The following is a 17,311-nucleotide window of genomic DNA, read 5'->3' as shown; positions in this document are numbered from 1 at the left end:
ACACTGCGGATCACACGATGACACGTGCAGCGGCGGGTACAAAGTCGACGGCAAGTTATCTGTAAGCTGGGGCGCGATCTTGTACGCGTTCCAAAATGGAACGGAGGCGGTCCGTTCCATCGAGCCGCACACGATTGGTCAATTTGAACCGTGACGAACGCCATGACGTCAATTGTGACGAGTACAGTGGCTAGAATGTGGTTAAAACGTAAGCGCTTCGGACAGTTAGCCTTTTTCGTATCCGGTTCAATCCAAATCGGGAATCCCAACAATTGGAGAAAATGGCGTTTCTTTTCTCTGCCGTGTCTTTTCGTGTCGCCTGTGCGGCTGCTGCAGTCGCGCGGAGACGACGACCCGAGGTAGATGATGCATTTGAAGAGTTGAGGGAGGAAGAGTTCCGGCAGCATTTTCGGCTGTCCAAACAGACAATGCGTAGCTTGTGCGACGAGCTTGACCCCATCATTGGTTGCCAGCGAGCGAGTGGCCTTTCCACAGAAAGAAAGGTGTTGTGCGCGCTGTGATTCTTCGGCCCCGGAAGCTTCCAGAGGAGCGTTGGTCGCGAGGAGAAAGTAGGCATTGCGCAGTCGGCCGTGAGCAACACCATCCACGAGGTGACGGAGGCCATCATTTCCGTGTCTGCCCGGAGAAAGTTGGTGGACCTTTCATTGACACCGGCTGCCAAGGATGAGGCAAAGGCGGCGTTTGCGCGACGCGGTGCCATTCCAGGCGTGCTAGCGTGCGTCGACGGCACGTTGATCGCCATTATAAAGCCAGAGGGACTCAGCCCTGCCGACACGGCGAGCTTCATATCGAGGAAGGGTTATTACGCCCAAAACGTCATGGTCGTAAGTACCGTTGGAATGTTTTACTTCAAACTGTAGCTGCCATTTTTACTCGCCCTTAGTAGCAATTGTTCAGTTTAATGCCCATGCTGGCATAACTAGTAATGTAACGGTTAAAAGAGGACATGCGGGGAACTGTTTACGAGCTCGTTGAAGTCTGACATGTTGGCGGTAATGATGAGTACCATGTGTTTCTGTGCATGAGCCGTTTGCCGTTCCAAAATTGTGTTTTAGTTCTGGCGTGCATACACAATGGAGTTGTGCATTTTGGAGGTATTAAGGAACATGGGCAGCAGTCGTAGCAAAAATCGATACACTATAGGGAAGATACGATGGAAGCATTTTGAACAGGGAAGTACTTACAACCATTGCATGGGCAGGATTTGGCGTGTATGGGTGTTCTTGCGCAATATCGTGCCCCAAGTTTTCATTTAGCGATCACTTAGTGCAAACCATAGACCTGCGCACAAAGGGGGGGGGGGGGGGCAATGCGCCCCCTACCCCCAAATGCAAAACCCTGTGCACGCCTATGACTGAAACAGTGTAGCTGCTTGTACCAGCGTAAATGTATGTATTGTTTTCTGCATATGAATGGCAAAAAGGGATTTAGAGCATATCTGCAGCGCTATTTTGTATTGCTCCTCATTGCAGGTGTGCAACTCGGAACTTTGCATCCTTGTTGTGGACCCCCGGCTCGTTGGTTCGGGCCACGACTCTTGGGTGTGGCAGCATAATCCACTGTGTGCGCGCCTAGTCGCACAACTGCAGCCTGGTGAGTATCCACTTGGTAAGTATTCGTAATGTGTACACCTAACTAGGGCCGAGCACTTTGGTTGGTAACAACTTTATTGATAGTCACAGAAATATTGATGTCACAGGAATTGTGAGCTTTCATAACACATACATAATTTATTTATACAAATTGCAGTGCCCCTAGGCTATCACAGGGCTGTGTTTGTACAGCGGAAAATACATTAAAAAATTTGTATACACGTCAAGTACCCCTCCATACGGATGGCCAAGGTTTCCAAATCAAAACAAATGACAGATTATGATAATTTAAACACACACGAAGTAAAGTTATACAAAGAATCCTTTAAAAAGAATGCCACAGCCGTGGACTCAGAAACAATTGTACCCTCTTCACTGTGCAAGAGTCTCCAAGGCTGCCACTTATTTACTGTAGTACTCGTGAAGCAGTCTTAAGGCAATGCGTCATGCCCCTTCATCTGTGAAGAACTGCATCTGCTGCTGCGCCCAAGCTAGCATTGTTCTCTGCAATATGCATGTCACAAAATGCTTCTTTCCTCGTGAAACATTAAAAATGCGATGTTACAACAGCTTTTAAGCGTTGTGTGCATCTAGCTATGATATGCCACTTGCTGTGCATGTAGATGCAGCAATTGTTACTTTCTACTCAGGTCGATACACCGAACATCTGTTTGTTTTCCCATAGTTTGTGGTTATGAGTAATAGTAGTAATGAGTAATTGGCACTAAGTACTTCTTTCCTAGTGTATCATGAAACATGATAGAAATGTGAAAGAGCAGCCTTTTCTTTAAATGTCACATGAAATATGAAATGGAACCATCCCTTGACCCATCATAGTTATGACAGACTTGATGGAAGGAGTACATGTGATTGGCACTCTGTGCTCACCATCAGGATAAGGTTTGCATAATTTTCATAAAACGCACCAGAATGATCGCAACCGCCGCATCCTGTGCATTCGGGCGCTCGGTGTATATCGGCAGGAACGAGGCAATATGCTTGCTAGCCACCTCTTGTGCTAGGTGTACGAAAACTTCCGTGCAAGCATGAATACGCAGATGAGGCAAGCAAGTAAAGCGTAATGAATGCGCATTCAAACACACAAAAAAATCTAACGCTGAGTGTTGTGACATTACACTCGTCACATCATGTCAAAATGGGTAGACGTAAATTAACGTAAAAGCACAAAAAACAAAGGTCAACTTTATCACACGCCATGATGACAAGTACATCATGAACCTTGTACATACAGCACGCTACACGTAGCAAAGCATGTGAGAACACTGCAACATCAGCATCACAGAATTCGTTTTCACCACGGCACATAAAACTTGCAGTTACATTTAAGTGAAGTATGACTTTGACAGGTACTTCCGTTCACTTCTCAGTGTTATGAGTCACTGACTAGAAGCATTTCATTTCTCGGCAGCAATTGTAGTGCGATGCAAAAAAAAAAAAAAACAGGTGAATCATAATTGCAGAAAGGTGAGTGCACTTGCCAGCTGTGATGGAACATAAATTACATACAACATGAATAATTGGCTCTACAATCTCGCAGCACCCAGAACGTGTCACACTTGAAACGTATTCTTGCAATGACTCACTTGGAACGAAAACTAGAGGAATGCAATTACCGGCGTGGTGCAATGATGATGGCCATTTTCATTTGTGAAACTATGCAACTTAAAGAGTGACTAGTTATGTGCTCTGGAAAAAAAGACCACATTGTAGTTGTTGCACCTTAGGCTCACTGTGCTGAAAGTAAAATATCACAGTGCAAATACTATGCTGTAACGCTTCATAATGAGTGCAGTAAGCCACAAAACATAGTGAAGCAATATAAATATCACAGTACAAAACCAGCAAGCGACAACTACTTGTTATGATTCCAGTGTGAATGACTATAGGCGTCTTCGAAATGTGTAAATAAAAGAAAGCATGTTGGCGTTGCAGCTGGATTAGCATAAATAGAAAGAGGAAAATACTACAATACAAAAATGGGTGCACGCATTGCGCCTTTTGTCCAAAAATCCTCCTGTATTATTCATACAAGGCAACAATGAAACTTAAACACTAAAACTCAAGTGAAGCAACAATAAGTGCATAAAATGAAAGTGAAGTTATAAAACTCAAAGAACAATAAATAAGATAAACTGAACTCATAAAACACAACACAATAAATGAATAAAATGAAATTGAAAAGGTGAAAATAAACAACAAGTTATTTCCCCCTTTCTTGGTGCAGGTGCCCAGCTACGACTAGTGCCAGGGAGCGCACCTTCTCCAGGTTGCCCTCCTGAGCCGCTGCCGTCCTCTCAGCTGCGACAGCGAGCCGGGTGGTGGATTGTTCGATCCTCCGCAGCACCTGAAATGAATAATTGTGGTGGAATTGTTCGCATGAGTTGCTGATTACTTGCAACCAGCTCATCGCTGGAAGCTGTTGTTGTGAAGAATTGCAACGTGCACAACAATTGCCCACCTCCCTCGCTGTAGCCACTGTGGTGTCTACCCTCCCAACACATCGCATATCCTACAGCAATGCCATCCAAAACTACAGCAAGCAAAAAGAAAAACAACTAACAGCAAGCAAAAAGAAAAAAGAAAGATGACGTACAACCAGAAATGGCAGTGACGTCAAGATCTTATGCTGTTTGTGCGAATGTTTTAATTTCTTTAGCGTCCGGCATTTCAACTCTACTCCAGCAGTTATTTTTCATTTGAGGCTGATGCCCGCTTGCGACTGACCTCAGCTGAAGCGCCAGCCTCTCATTAAATTATTAGAGTGTCGTACGTCTTAATGTGAACATAATTAGTTTGTTATTAACAGCAATTGCTCCAGTAGGTTCCTTAGGAAGGTGAGCGAATAGTATGAAAAAAAATTACAGTGCCACAGAGGTTTTAAAAGCAACATCGCTTTTATTCGTCTAGAATAATGCAACCAATATAATTTTCCTAACAAAATACGTGTTTCAATGGATGGTCAGCACACGGTGGTAATTTATAGCAACATATGCGACACCGTCATGTATAATTATCCAGATCTAGAAGGTAATGAAGCCTCTCTTCTTGGCTTCCCTCCGCTCTCGACTTCCCGGAAAAGCGTGCCGTTGTTCTTCCACAAAAGGCGACTGTTCCTACCATCCTGACTGAGCGTCTTCGTCGAATCGCTTTCATAGTGCTTTGAATGAATAAAAAATCAATTGAAATTTCTACGATGCGGGGCGAAATCGAACCCACGTCACAAGGTCTCTTCAACCACAGCAGCCCGACCACTGATCGCGCTGTGCCACGAATGCCTCGCCCCACGAAGCTTTTCACCCCATGCCCAATTCGAGGAACGTAAGCGCACAGCGTTCCGTAGCTCCTCGTGGTCGTCATGCGGCTAAGACGCCTCAAGCTCGCGCTGCCCTATACTGGAACGAAAACGGACCGCCCAACGTAAACGCTACGTCGTCCAAACGAAGCACGAGAAGTTAATTTAATCTAGCATTTCATTTTCTACACCCACTGTGTTACTCCCGCTGCATGTACCACCCGTTCGCACACGCGTTCCAACTGCGTTCGTTGCTTAGCTGCCAAAAATTAACCCCGTTTGTGAGAATATTTCTTTTCACCGAACAACTGTGATGCTGCGCATCACGTCGTGCTCAACTGGGCTGGCGTAATTTTTGTCGAACGTTATCTTATTTTACATTTAATCGCGCGCCGCACGTTGTCAGCGCGCAGCTTACATATCTCACTGCACTTGCCGCACTCCAAGTTATTCGCCCTCGTGTCAGTGCTAAAAATGTTTTCCGCTTCTTCTCCCAGAGCAGCCAAGAATTGAAAACAACCTTCCCCGGCAACGTTGCCGCTATCACCTATCCTTATGCAAAGCGTAACAAGTCACCTGCCACGTTGGATTGCTTTATTACATCTTTCCTGTACACACCTTATGTCATACAGGAAATACAGATAAAATGAAGTATATAATAAATGACAGTGCTTGTGATTCCTGATCAGAGTGATAGTGCATACAATAGACGCCGTCGGTTTTTTTTTTTTTTTGGTAATGCGACATTTCGTTTCCTTTTTTTTTTCTTTTTTTTCATGTCAATGCAATATACGTTTTTCTGCGTCGAGTTGTGCAACGTCCCTTTCGCATTGTGTACTGCCCGCAAAACTAACCAGCAGTGACAGAATGAATGTACGGGTACATTGCACATCACGCTTCGAAGTCCTCTCCTGCTCGCCGAGCATTTGGAATGGCGCTAAGATGTTCGCCCTACACATAGATTTCGTTGAAGTTGGCGTCACGAGGAAGAAACAGTAATGTTAAAAAAATAGAGAGAAAAGAAAACTGGCGTTGATTACATTTCGTCGGAATTCCAGTCCTTGTGCAAAGGTCTCGCATATGTACGATGTTCCTTAGGCCGCCCTAAGGTCTGCTAAACGGACAGATTGCCCATTTTGCGCCCGGCACCGTTTCAGCGCGGAGAAGCCCAAAGCCGGAAGCAGCGCTTGATACAGAGGACGTTGTAATCTTTAAGAGCCAGGCGCTCTTTCTTGTTTCATTGCTCAATCAATTGTGTCGTCCAGAATTACGTGGGCGTTGACGCCGGGGTAAGCAACTGTAGGACCATGACGATCACCCAATTTAAAGAAGAAAAAAAAAGGTGGACACGCAATAAGACTCTTCCTAGACCGTCTATCAGTGAGCTGCGATATTCCATGTACTTTAGTTATACCTGCAGCCACAAGTCGGCGAACCAAAATAGCGAAAACAATTTCGGTGAAATTCGGGCGCACAGACAGAAAAACAAAAACAATAGGTGTAGCTTCACATTAGTGGTGCACTCTAGTGGTCCACATTATCTCGGTTCAGCCAAGTTTTATCGTGGTTATGCTTCGAAACTCGGCCACGTATTGCGCAAGATCACCCGGAATCATCAACAGCACAAGGAGCAACCAGCACTCGGTCATTAAAGTATCTGGACGCTTCTGGACGCTCAATCACTTTTGCTCGGTTTCGCGGGCTCGTAACTCCGGATCTTCTGCGAATCGCCGACAGCGGCGCGATACTCGGGATCGGACAGAAGTCGCCTCACTCGCACTCGAGTAGCGGCGCGGCGGCTTTTGCGCCGCGCTTCCTCTCCTTCGGGAGTGACGCTCTCCTTTGGCCGCCCCATCTTCGCGGCGATGTGCTCGTCGTGGAGACGGCAGGGCTAGGGTGGCCTAGCAGGGCTTCTGTGTCACCGCGGCGGCGACGCGGAGCTATATATCCCGTGGGTCGGCGCAGTGACGTCACGGCTTAGCTCCGCCTCTACGCAGCCGCGGCAACCAGCCGCGGCTCGGCAGCTGGGGCGAAGCGTTGCTAGGAGACGCATGGTGACGTCATCTCCAGGTGCAGGTTTTGCGGCGTACACTCGACGTTGTAGCGCACGTTAAAGAACCCCAGGTGGTCAAAATTAATCCGCAGCCCTCCACAACGGCGTGCCTCATAATCAGAACTGGTTTTGGCGCGTAAGACCCCAGAAAGAAAAATAGCTTCGGTAGTACACAGCGGTACGTGCCATTGCGCTTGGACCCTTTCTGCAGTACCACCAGGATCGGCCCACATTTCGGCGTTACACCTGACGACAAACGCCCAGGTTAAATAGCTTCGCTATTAAGAAGAGAAAGAAAGAAAAAATGATAGATAGATAGATAGATAGATAGATAGATAGATAGATAGATAGATAGATAGATAGATAGATAGATAGATAGATAGATAGATAGATAGATAGATAGATAGATACAAGGTAATGGATCTACCCACCCTAAATGCAGCCAATCTAGCCAGCACTTTTTGTGAAAATATCGCACTCCAAATCTGACACATTTTTTTTTTACTTTACGAGGTGTGATAACCAACGACCACACTGCTTCAATAAAACTTTATTTTGGCAGGTATACCTTACTTCCATTCGAACTAGTTCCCTTTAAAAGCTATACACCGCTTCCAACGCTTCTAACTTTGGAACGCCTTTCATATAACATCTCTTTAGATTTAGAAGTTACAAACATCTCCTTCCTCGAACTTTACTTGATCTCTGCAAATGTGTGGATGCCGTTTCCAAACATTTGAAATGCAACATTGGAAATAAAAATAAAAAAGTCAGATGCAGCCATATCTAGCGATTAGGGTGACTGTGGCCCAACGGTCGTTTTCCCCCAGAAAATCGTGCACAAGTAGCGACGAGTGAGCTGGTGCGTGTTCGTTGTTCAACATCAAACTCTGGTTCGCCCACAGCTGAGGCCTCTTCCGGCGTACAGCTTGCGGCATACGATCCAAAGATGATGCCTACATCTTCAGCAAATTGTCCGGTAGTCACACACACACACACACACACACGCGCGCGCGCGCGCGTGCACACGCACACACACGCACACACGCACGCACGCACACACACACACACAAACACACCGCTTCACGGTTTAAATTTGGCGCTTCTTCAAGTCAACGTGCCCTCGGCCGGCAGAGTGCAAGACGATTTGCATCTGTCGGTTGACTTCACCACCCATTCCTGACCAAAACACTGCTTTAACGCGCCACCAATGTTCCCACAAAGTGCCATAATGCATGTCTTGTTAGAAGGGACTACCTTCTTGGCGCAGTCAGTTGAAACTTGTCGATACTCGACCGATAATTTGAAATATAATTTTTCTAAAATTTTGACTAATTCAGATACTCTTGTGCATTGCCGTGAAGTTCCACAGAATGGTGAAGGGGCAATGTCCAGAATTCCTTGGTACGGGCAACAATAAAAAAAACTAATCCAATATCGAATAGATAAAGACACAGCTTCAATTGCCCTCCCCGTCTTCCTCATCCGATCCGCTCACCCTTCCCATTAGTCACCTGTGTCGTCATTGTCGGGTCAGTTAACTCAGTTCTCGGAACAACATAACTGGTCCTGAGCAGTTTCTGAAAGGTTTGTTGTCTGAAAAGCTAACGGTAATAATAATTTGGAAAATATAGGGGTGGCTTGGCTGTGCTAATATCTGGGCTAATGGCAAAGTACACAGACATACATTTTCATTTAAAAATGAGCTCGTAGAGTTGGAATTTATTATTGGGCTCTTTTTAAATTTAAATATCCACTGAACAGCTTTTAGGTTGTGGCCCGAAGTGCGAAACATTCAGAGCGACATCAATGTTTCGCGTTGCACTTAAGCTCCTCAGGCGGTGTTTTAAGAAATAATACGTGGAGGCGACAGGTTGTCGCAACACAGCACGCGAGGCAGCTGCTGCTGTGCCGGAGAAAGAGCGCCTAGCTAACATCTATTAAGCGTCTTACTATTAGGCGTCTTAAAACGCTGGTGCGATTGCAGCGCCGCCTCCGGCGATGCGGGAGTCGCACCTCGATTACAATACCTCGATGGTGCACGAGCTGAGACCGAAAGAAAACCGTCGGCGTTCGTATCGTACCCCCGCATTCAGAAGTGCGCCTTAACCTGAAGCCCATGCTTCACTTGATCTCAATGACGCCTGTCGTGAACGCGCCGAAGGAAACGCAATGAGCGCCTTGGGCACGTTCACGCTTGGCGTCATTTGGATCGAGTCAAGCGTGGGCGTCAATTGAGGACGCATTTCCGAATACTGGGAAGTGTTTGTTCCGCTCGAACCACTGTGTGCACCGCGGCGTAGTACGCACCCACACACACTGGGTGCGTCCACTTGGCTCCGTCGTTTTTGCAGCCAAACGCACTGCGCGTCTCTCGCTCCACGTGTGGGCCGCACGTGCGTGGTCGAGATCCTGAAAGCACGGCGGCGGCGGCACGGATGCGCCTCGAATGTCTATATAATTGCTATCGCAATAAAAGAAGAAAAGAAAGCGATGCACAGTATCCGTAAAGCTTTTTAACCTTGAATATCGCGACACACCTGAACTTTTGCTGTTTTACGTGCATTTTCCTCTGAGCGCCGACGAAACGTACGTTATTATTATGTATATATGCATGTTTTAATTAAAGCTAGTGATAACCGTATCACAAGAATACATTTTCTTAGAATTTTATCAACAAAAGTGCTCTAAATTTGAATAGCCTGACGATGTACACCGATTATGGATTTCATTAAACATCGTGCTATATCACTGCGATCTCGCATTTTTCATTTCATTCCGTTCGAAAATAAATACTGCATCTTGGAAACATTTCTAAACTTCACAATAACGTAAGGTAATTGACAATTCAGTCATTAACATTAGTTTTATTTGTCTAATCTTACGCCTATATCGCTTTCAGTTGCGGCAAAGCGTAACGACACTATTGCGCAGTGGCAAATGACGCAGACAACTCGGTTCTTGCATGACAATAAGGGTATGAGCACCGGTGTACTCTCGTTGGTGATTTGCGCACATAGGTATACAATTCTTGCGGAGCCTCGATCGTATCTCCCCGCGTACAATCGGTGCACATTCACACTTGAGCACTGCAATGCAAAGCAAGTGAAGAGTAATACTATACCAAAGCAGCTATACTACAGGGTCGGCACACCGCTCTAAAAACTGCGACTTAGTAGTGTGGGGACTGCTTCCGTGAGCTGCTATAGACGAGAGCCCGAAGCGATATCGCGGCTGGAGACGAATGGAGACGAAGAATGCTTTCGGGCTTTAGCCACAGAGACGTATTTGATGCCGTTTGTGGTTTCAATCAGTCAAGAAAACGGATAGCATTTTAAATCCCTACTTGTACAATTAAATACCAACTTGTACACAGTGATATTTGAGTGTTCAATCATAGCATTACTATTATAAATTGTAGTGTTTAGGAAATTTAATCTGTAAGTTTTGGTTACTAAATCGCACAGTAATTGTAGTTTCTAGAAATAGTATCTAAAACTCCAGGGGCCCAATTCTTGGCCCATCTCCCATAGTGGGTACATGCCATGTTTTAAAGACATCATCATCATCCTCCTCATCTTTCGCGGGGATCGGTCGCGGGACCTCATTTGAATGCCCTTTTGCAAGACTATTTGGTCCATTTCCCAGTAAATGTAATATAGCGACTGATGCTTCCTCGTGTGAAGAGAAGGCAGGCGTGGGAATTGACTCACCATCGCTCGATTGGTCTTTTTAACTTCGCCTGCCAGATTACACATCACTTTTTCAGGCCGAACTTCTGGCAATAGTTCTTGCATTGCGAAAGTTACCGTTAAATGTTACAGAAGTTGTTATCGTCACAGATTCCCCTTCTGTAGGCAGCGCGCTTAACGCGTCTACAAATTCGACAGCTTTGAACCCGTTTTACACATTAGCTCCACCCCACTTAAGGTTAGTTCATTTAGTATGGGTACCAGGCCACCGAGACATCCAACTTCATGAAATATCTGATTCTTTAGCACGAGCTTCTTTAAAGGGTCCGGCAATATCTTAGCGGCCGGCAACTGCGCATATCACTGCAGCCAGATATAGGTAGTTTTCTTTGACCGAAGGCAAGAAAAGCCTCGCATTAGCAAAATCTACCGATTTTATACATCTAAATTATTCTTGGAACCGACAGTGGTGTCTTAACCGGCAATTCGAAGTAACATTTACAAGGCTGCGTTGCCGTACTCCACAACTAAATTTTTACTTGCACAGATCTGGTCTGGCGGCATCCCCATTATGCTACCTCTGCAATGAACCAGAATCCATCGATCACTTTTTATTATCGTGTCGGCGGTTTTCTAATCATCGACAACGATGTTTGGAAATCCCACTTCGCAATCTAGGACTGCCATTAAGCAGTTCAGTTATACTCTCACTTGGAGCCATAGTGTTAGGATATCGCCACGGGAATGTTTGCCGAGCCATTTATTATTTTCTTTGTGACACAAAAAGATTGCCTTATTAATATTTTCCTATTTTTCCATGATTGATTTATTTATCCTTCAATAAATTATAGATTTAGCAAATTCAAAAATTAATGTCAGAAAATCACAATTATTATTATTATTATTATTATTATTATTATTATTATTATTATTATTATTATTATTATTCAAAAATTTACGTCCATACTGTGTTTAATTTATTATTAAATTCATATCACTATTCCTATCTAGGCAATGGTGACTAACTTAGTATAGACTACTTAATTCTTTTATTATCGGTTCATTTCCCATCTTCAATTATTCATTTATTTTCCTTTAATTTGTATTACTTAATTATTTCTAAACTAAACTTATTTTAAATTTCGATCATAATACCACCCGGTTCGTGGCCTAGCCCCCACAGTGGGTTGTGTCATTGATTGACGCATCATCATAATCATCATCATCATCATCATCATCATCATCATCGTGACCTCGTGGCATCCCCACGCTCGAGCCAGCCGTTCGAAACGGGGTGGCAGACGCTGAGCTCCAGGAGGATCACTTCCATTTCGGATGCCGACCTCGACCCGGAGAAGTTGCTGCGCTTACGCAACCCAGCCCTTCGCGCTGACTGCCACTCCATCTCTGCCCCGGAGACTGCAGATGAGTTACAGTGGACACCCCTAACGACGCCGGGAGGTGGCGCCGGGACGAATCCCGCCACTCTTAGGATCATGCCGGCCCAGGGACCGGAACGGCCCGAGGATTCAGCGAAAGGAGAACCGGACGACCGCGAGCCACATGCCTTTGCCGCATTTCCTGACGATGGCGAACAAGCTGCCGTCACCGACCGCGGCGTTTCACGTGCCGGGCTACCCACCCAGGGCCGCTGCGTTCAGGAACAACTCCGCGGCAGCCACCCCACTTCCATCCTCGCTCAGGGCGGCCTTCGCTGTGCATTGCCAGCATTGTGCAAGAGAAACAAGGTGCCCAGCATTATTTCGCCGATGAACCAGGCTTCCGGCGGCGGCAGCAAGTCCAGTGCCGCCGGAGGTGGTAACATGACTGTGCGCCGGGCCACATGAACAGAAGGCGCCACTATCACAGACATCTGGTAGCGCTTGACATTTATAAATTAAATATATTGATATTTTCTATATGAGATGGCTCTTTTATCTAATACGATATGCGTCCGGAGTGATAAGTGTGCGCTGCCTGGAGCAGGATCTACAACCGGTGTAATAGGTGGATAGCAAAATCTCGATTGTCGCAAGGGATTGTGGGGTACGGCGTATTCTGCTACAACTTCCGGTTCAGGACCACGACGCCGTCTATGCCGCCGTCACTTCATGCCCATGCTTCACGCGCTTGGTCTTTTATATACTGCGGAACTTTGTGAAAAACCACGATATAAGCACCGCTGGGCAGTTCCAAAACGTAGGTGTGAGCTATCGCTCCTTCGTACTTATGTTAGACTCGTGTATTTTTACGTGGCAGGCATTTCATGCCCTAACGTGTTTGTGTCGCGTCAAATAGTCATATAACGATTATCAAGCGCAAACGTTTGTCGAACGCATATAAACGTTCGTTAACTTAGAATTAGTTTTAATAAATGGTAAGTCAACCTAATAAGTGGCGGTTGGTAACGCTTTCCATAGCAAACGGTACAGTCGATCGCTTCGTCCGTGTTTCGTCTGCAGCGGTGCCCAGCGCGCGCCATGTCGTCGGCTGCTGGGCCTTCGCAGTCTCCCGTTTTTTGTCAAGAGACGCATGTCGTGTATAACTGCAGATAGAAAGCACTGATTTAAGTATCTGAAAAGTGCACGAATTATTTTGATGTTAGCTCGATCGATCTCTTCCCTCTTTCGTGCAGCCTCAGTTGCCTTTTCGTTGTACCGAAATGAAGACGGCACATAATCAATGTGCTGAGGATCCTTGCTGGGTGCACCTGTGTGTATTTAACTGATTGTTAAAAAGAGGGTATTTGTACTAGAACGTTAGTAGACGAAGTTATTCGCCAAAACACTTGCCTGCGGCGAAATGATCTTCACATATTCTGGCTCCTGCGTTCGGTACCCAAAGCTCGCCGTTCACGGTCGCTCGTTTGACGGCAACTGCCCATTTACGGTTGTGCGCTTCATTCCATGGAAAATGAAACATTTTTTTCCCTTTCACGGAAGAGTTCGCGCACCCTAATGCCGAGCAGCCAACCATAATCACGTTGCTGAAGCGTGTTTTCTTCGCGAGCAGCGGGAAATCGCACTGTAGAAACTGTTGACAAGGCTGAACGGAGCAACAGAAGCGCTAACCCCCGAACCGGAAGTCGTTAGCTGACGACATCGTCATTTTGCTATCCACCTATAGCAGCACCTCCTTCGAAAAATTTTTAGGCATGCACGTCACGTGATATGACGTCGGCCACGTCTCGGCCCGCCGGCCGACCATTTCGCCTATATCCTTCGCGCGCCCGCGATGCGATCTGCACATTCGAACGTAAGCGGGAGTTGTTGTGAACGTAATAAGGTGTGCTTTCCGTTCGAGGTTGTGGGCTTAATATGTCCCGGTAGTTCTTTGACACGAAAGGCCGCACTGAAACCTAAATATGCGTTCGGAATTAATGAGAAGGAAAACTCCAACCAAAATAGATTTGAAAAAAAAAAAATAGAACTGTAGGCGACCTTCATATTCCTTTTAAGTGTCTTTAATGGGGCTCGCCCCTAGACCCTATAGGTTAACGCACGCCCTTCTCCTACCATACATACAGGATCGATTGACGACGTGTCTGAACGCGCCGGCGGAGCACGCGTTAGGACACGAACAATCAGTGGCTCATACCCCCTTAAGCAATGGATCTTGCCCTGCTAAACGCGGCCTCCCCATTACGACGACAGAAGATAAGTGGAATTCTACACTGGAATGATGAGCGGCAACGGAGCCAGCTGTGGAAGAAGACGACGCTAGAGCCATTGCTGATGTTGATAGTTATTCATCATAATGATGAGAAAGACCTGGCGGTTAATTGGCACTTTCCTTAACTAAACCTATATGCTACTGCATCATATATCTATCCTATACAACTTTTAACTTGAACCATTACCTCCTTTTAGATGGGTTGTTATTAGAGAGGTTTAGCTTGTCCGGTGATCGGGTAAGCGCGGGCGGAGCGGGCGTCGGGGCGTTGTGGCGGAACCGTAAACGTGAGCGGCCTGTATGGTTGTTGTGATGTTGTTGAGTGCAGGATCACTCCATAAACTGATAGAAACAGCACGCATAAGCGCAAACACACATCAGACTTGTATTGGACGGACGTAATACATTGAAACGGCACACACGCAACAGTTCCCCAAAATACATTCTAGAAAACATGCAGCTGCATATATATATATATATATATATATATATATATATATATATATAGATCAGTCAAACGTAATCTGCCTACATTTCATGCAGAAGCAGGTGTCGCCATGTCGGAGACGTCGCGGAACCGTTGTCGGACAGCAGTGTCGGACAACAGGGTCGAACAGTAGGGTTGGACAGCAGGGTTTGACAGCAGGGTCGAACTGCAGGTCGGACCGCCTCAAGGAGCTCAGGTGGCCCTGCGCCACAGTCGATGTACCGAAGCCTCCGCGTGCCCGGTTTCCCGGCGGGGGGGTTTGCGCCCGGGATGCAGCTGTGCCCGGGCTGCAGTTTGCGCAGCAGACTGCAGCAGCCCACCAGGTCACGTCCACAGCTGGCAAGGTAGCCCTGTGGCCGCTCACCCGAACGCTCGTTCAGCCATTGCAGACGTTGTGACGCGAGCGGCGATAGCTCCTATGGGCCGGACGCCCAGCGAGGAAGCCCTCTGCAGTCGAACGCCGAACCTCCCGCACTGCTCACGCCACGCGCCACGCTTTCTCGAGCCACGCTTTTCGAGTCGCCGCTGTCGACGCTCACGAATCGGTGTCGATGATGATGACGACGACCTTAGAGTACATACCCACTCATGGGTATTGGCCAAGAGTCGGTGTCCTCTTCGCCACCGCACGGCACACTGTCTTCAGATGTGTATGTTTGCCACTCCCGCGTGCAATATATTATCACAGTTATAGTGAACTAGAATATCTAGTACACTGTAATGCAGCTCTTGAAGTGGGCAGTAAGGCGCGCTTGTAAAGTTCACCTATTACAATACGACCCCCTCACCTGTTGTGTTGCTTTTGTTTGTCGACGTTTGTCTGAATTTGGTGACGCACCTAGTTTCATTGCTCCTAAACTTGTTCAGTCAAGAGTAGTGAGTTGCGACCGTCAGATAATTTTTTTTACTTTAGTTATTTTCGTGGGACAGCGCTCGCCGACGGGCTTGGCGTCCGACGAAAGGACGAGCCCTCTACGCCCAAAGCGTTCGTCGGCCTCCAAAGAAAGTATGTTCTGTGCAGTGATGCGATTTCTACACCCGTACAGCTGAACTTTTCCTGCATCGCTATCCGCGCTGAAAGCTTGAAACGCCCATTAAGTCGACTGACGGGGCATTTGAATAGGATCATATATTGAATAGGATATACAGCTCTAATGGCAGGCCTCCGGAAACAAATTTCGCGCCTTTGAGAACAAAATGACGTCACTTCTGTTTTTAACGAATATGACGTCAAATTATTATTTTTTCCGCCGTAAGTGTTCCCTCCTCACACAGATGGAGCTAACCCCAAGAACCACCGATGAACCGCCATGTTTTTAACGTATGGGCTTCTATCGGAGCTTCGCTACCAGGTATATATTTACCTTGGTCCTGCCTTGCTTCTCCCCACAGGAGCGCGGGGACGAATCTAGGCAATGACGTCACTCCAGAGTATATGGGCCCATTCACACTTGCGACTAGGCGAGGTTGCGCGACCAAGTTAGTCGCAAAGCGACCAGTCGCAAGTAGTTGCAAATGGTCGCTTTTCTCGAAATGCGACCATTTCGGGTCAGCTAGTCGCTCACTGCTCGATTTTTCAGTCGCGCGACCGCAGTCGCAGAACAGCTGAACCAATCAGATGCGAAGGAACAGGACGTCCGTATACGCTAACGCTTATTCTACGCGGCGATGACATTTCAAGTAGACGTGAACGGCATATCGTGAGAAATTTCGGTTTTGCGACTCGTCGGTCGCATTTGTAAGTGTGAACATCGTTCGTCTTGAGTAGTTTTCTGGTCGCCAGTCGCAATCGGTCGCGCGACCTCGCCTAGTCGCAAGTGTGAATGGGCCCTATAGCTCCGCGTCGCCGAGGCGCGGAGATACACTTTGCCTGGTGAGTTTACCTCCCGAGCCGCCGCCAGAGGCATCGGCTGCAGTGACGGACAGCGGGCGCGTTCGGCGCGAACGCGGGGAAACGCGGTCGGTGTCGGCAGCAGCTCTACGCGTTCCACTATACTTAAGAGAAGTGAAATTCTACGCTGGAATGATGAGCGGCAACAGAGCCAATGTGGAAGAAGACGACGACGACGAACGCGGGAGCAATGCCACGAGCGCGTTCACTTGTGACACTGCAGAGTATTCGGAATGAATAGTTTTACAGGGCGGTGAAAATGGTCCACCTTGATATTATATGGTATGGCGTCGCTCTGAAAGACTATCTTCACACACCGTGGATTGCCAATCCGAGAAACCTGCATGATGGTAGCTGTCTTGACTTGGATAGGCAAGTCTTCATTCGGCATTGCAACATCAACATAGTAGACGACGCCTGTTGCTTTGTCCTTGTCAACTGTAATGTGTGAGCGCACTCTGATCCCGTGCAAATCGGTCACTGTACGCAAGATGTCAAATGCGATTGAATGCACGGTGCGCTTCCTTCCCGCCCTCATTTGCGTGCGCGAGATCGAGCCGCGATCGCCAGCTCACCTTCGCACGATTCCA

At 47.0% G+C, this 17,311-nt stretch overlaps 1 protein-coding gene across 2 annotated transcripts; it reads left to right on the top strand.

Moving 5' to 3' along the window:
- The first annotated feature begins 312 nt into the window (after positions 1-312).
- On the top strand, positions 313-4,141 carry LOC125942213 (uncharacterized). Of its 2 annotated transcripts, XM_049660369.1 has the most exons (3): positions 313-845; positions 1,494-1,629; positions 3,859-4,141. In XM_049660369.1, the coding sequence occupies exons 1-3, from the start codon at positions 840-842 to the stop codon at positions 4,020-4,022; spliced, it is 306 nt and encodes a 101-aa protein (XP_049516326.1). In that variant the 5' UTR covers positions 313-839; the 3' UTR covers positions 4,023-4,141. The 2 variants fall into 2 exon arrangements, 1 of the variants encoding a protein (XP_049516326.1); XR_007464908.1 differs by lacking the exon at positions 313-845 and having other exon boundaries at positions 877-1,618.
- Positions 4,142-17,311: the final 13,170 nt, after the last annotated feature.

This window comes from Dermacentor silvarum, chromosome 1 (assembly GCF_013339745.2).
Source record: "Dermacentor silvarum isolate Dsil-2018 chromosome 1, BIME_Dsil_1.4, whole genome shotgun sequence".
NCBI classification, from domain to species: Eukaryota; Metazoa; Arthropoda; class Arachnida; order Ixodida; family Ixodidae; genus Dermacentor; species Dermacentor silvarum.
This window is presented reverse-complemented; position numbering and strand designations above follow the sequence as displayed.

Coding starts and splice junctions, on each gene's coding strand:
- LOC125942213 (XM_049660369.1), top strand. Junction 1,630..3,858: donor GCCTGGTGAGTATCCACTTG/GTAAGTATTCGT, acceptor TTCTTGGTGCAG/GTGCCCAGCTACGACTAGTG.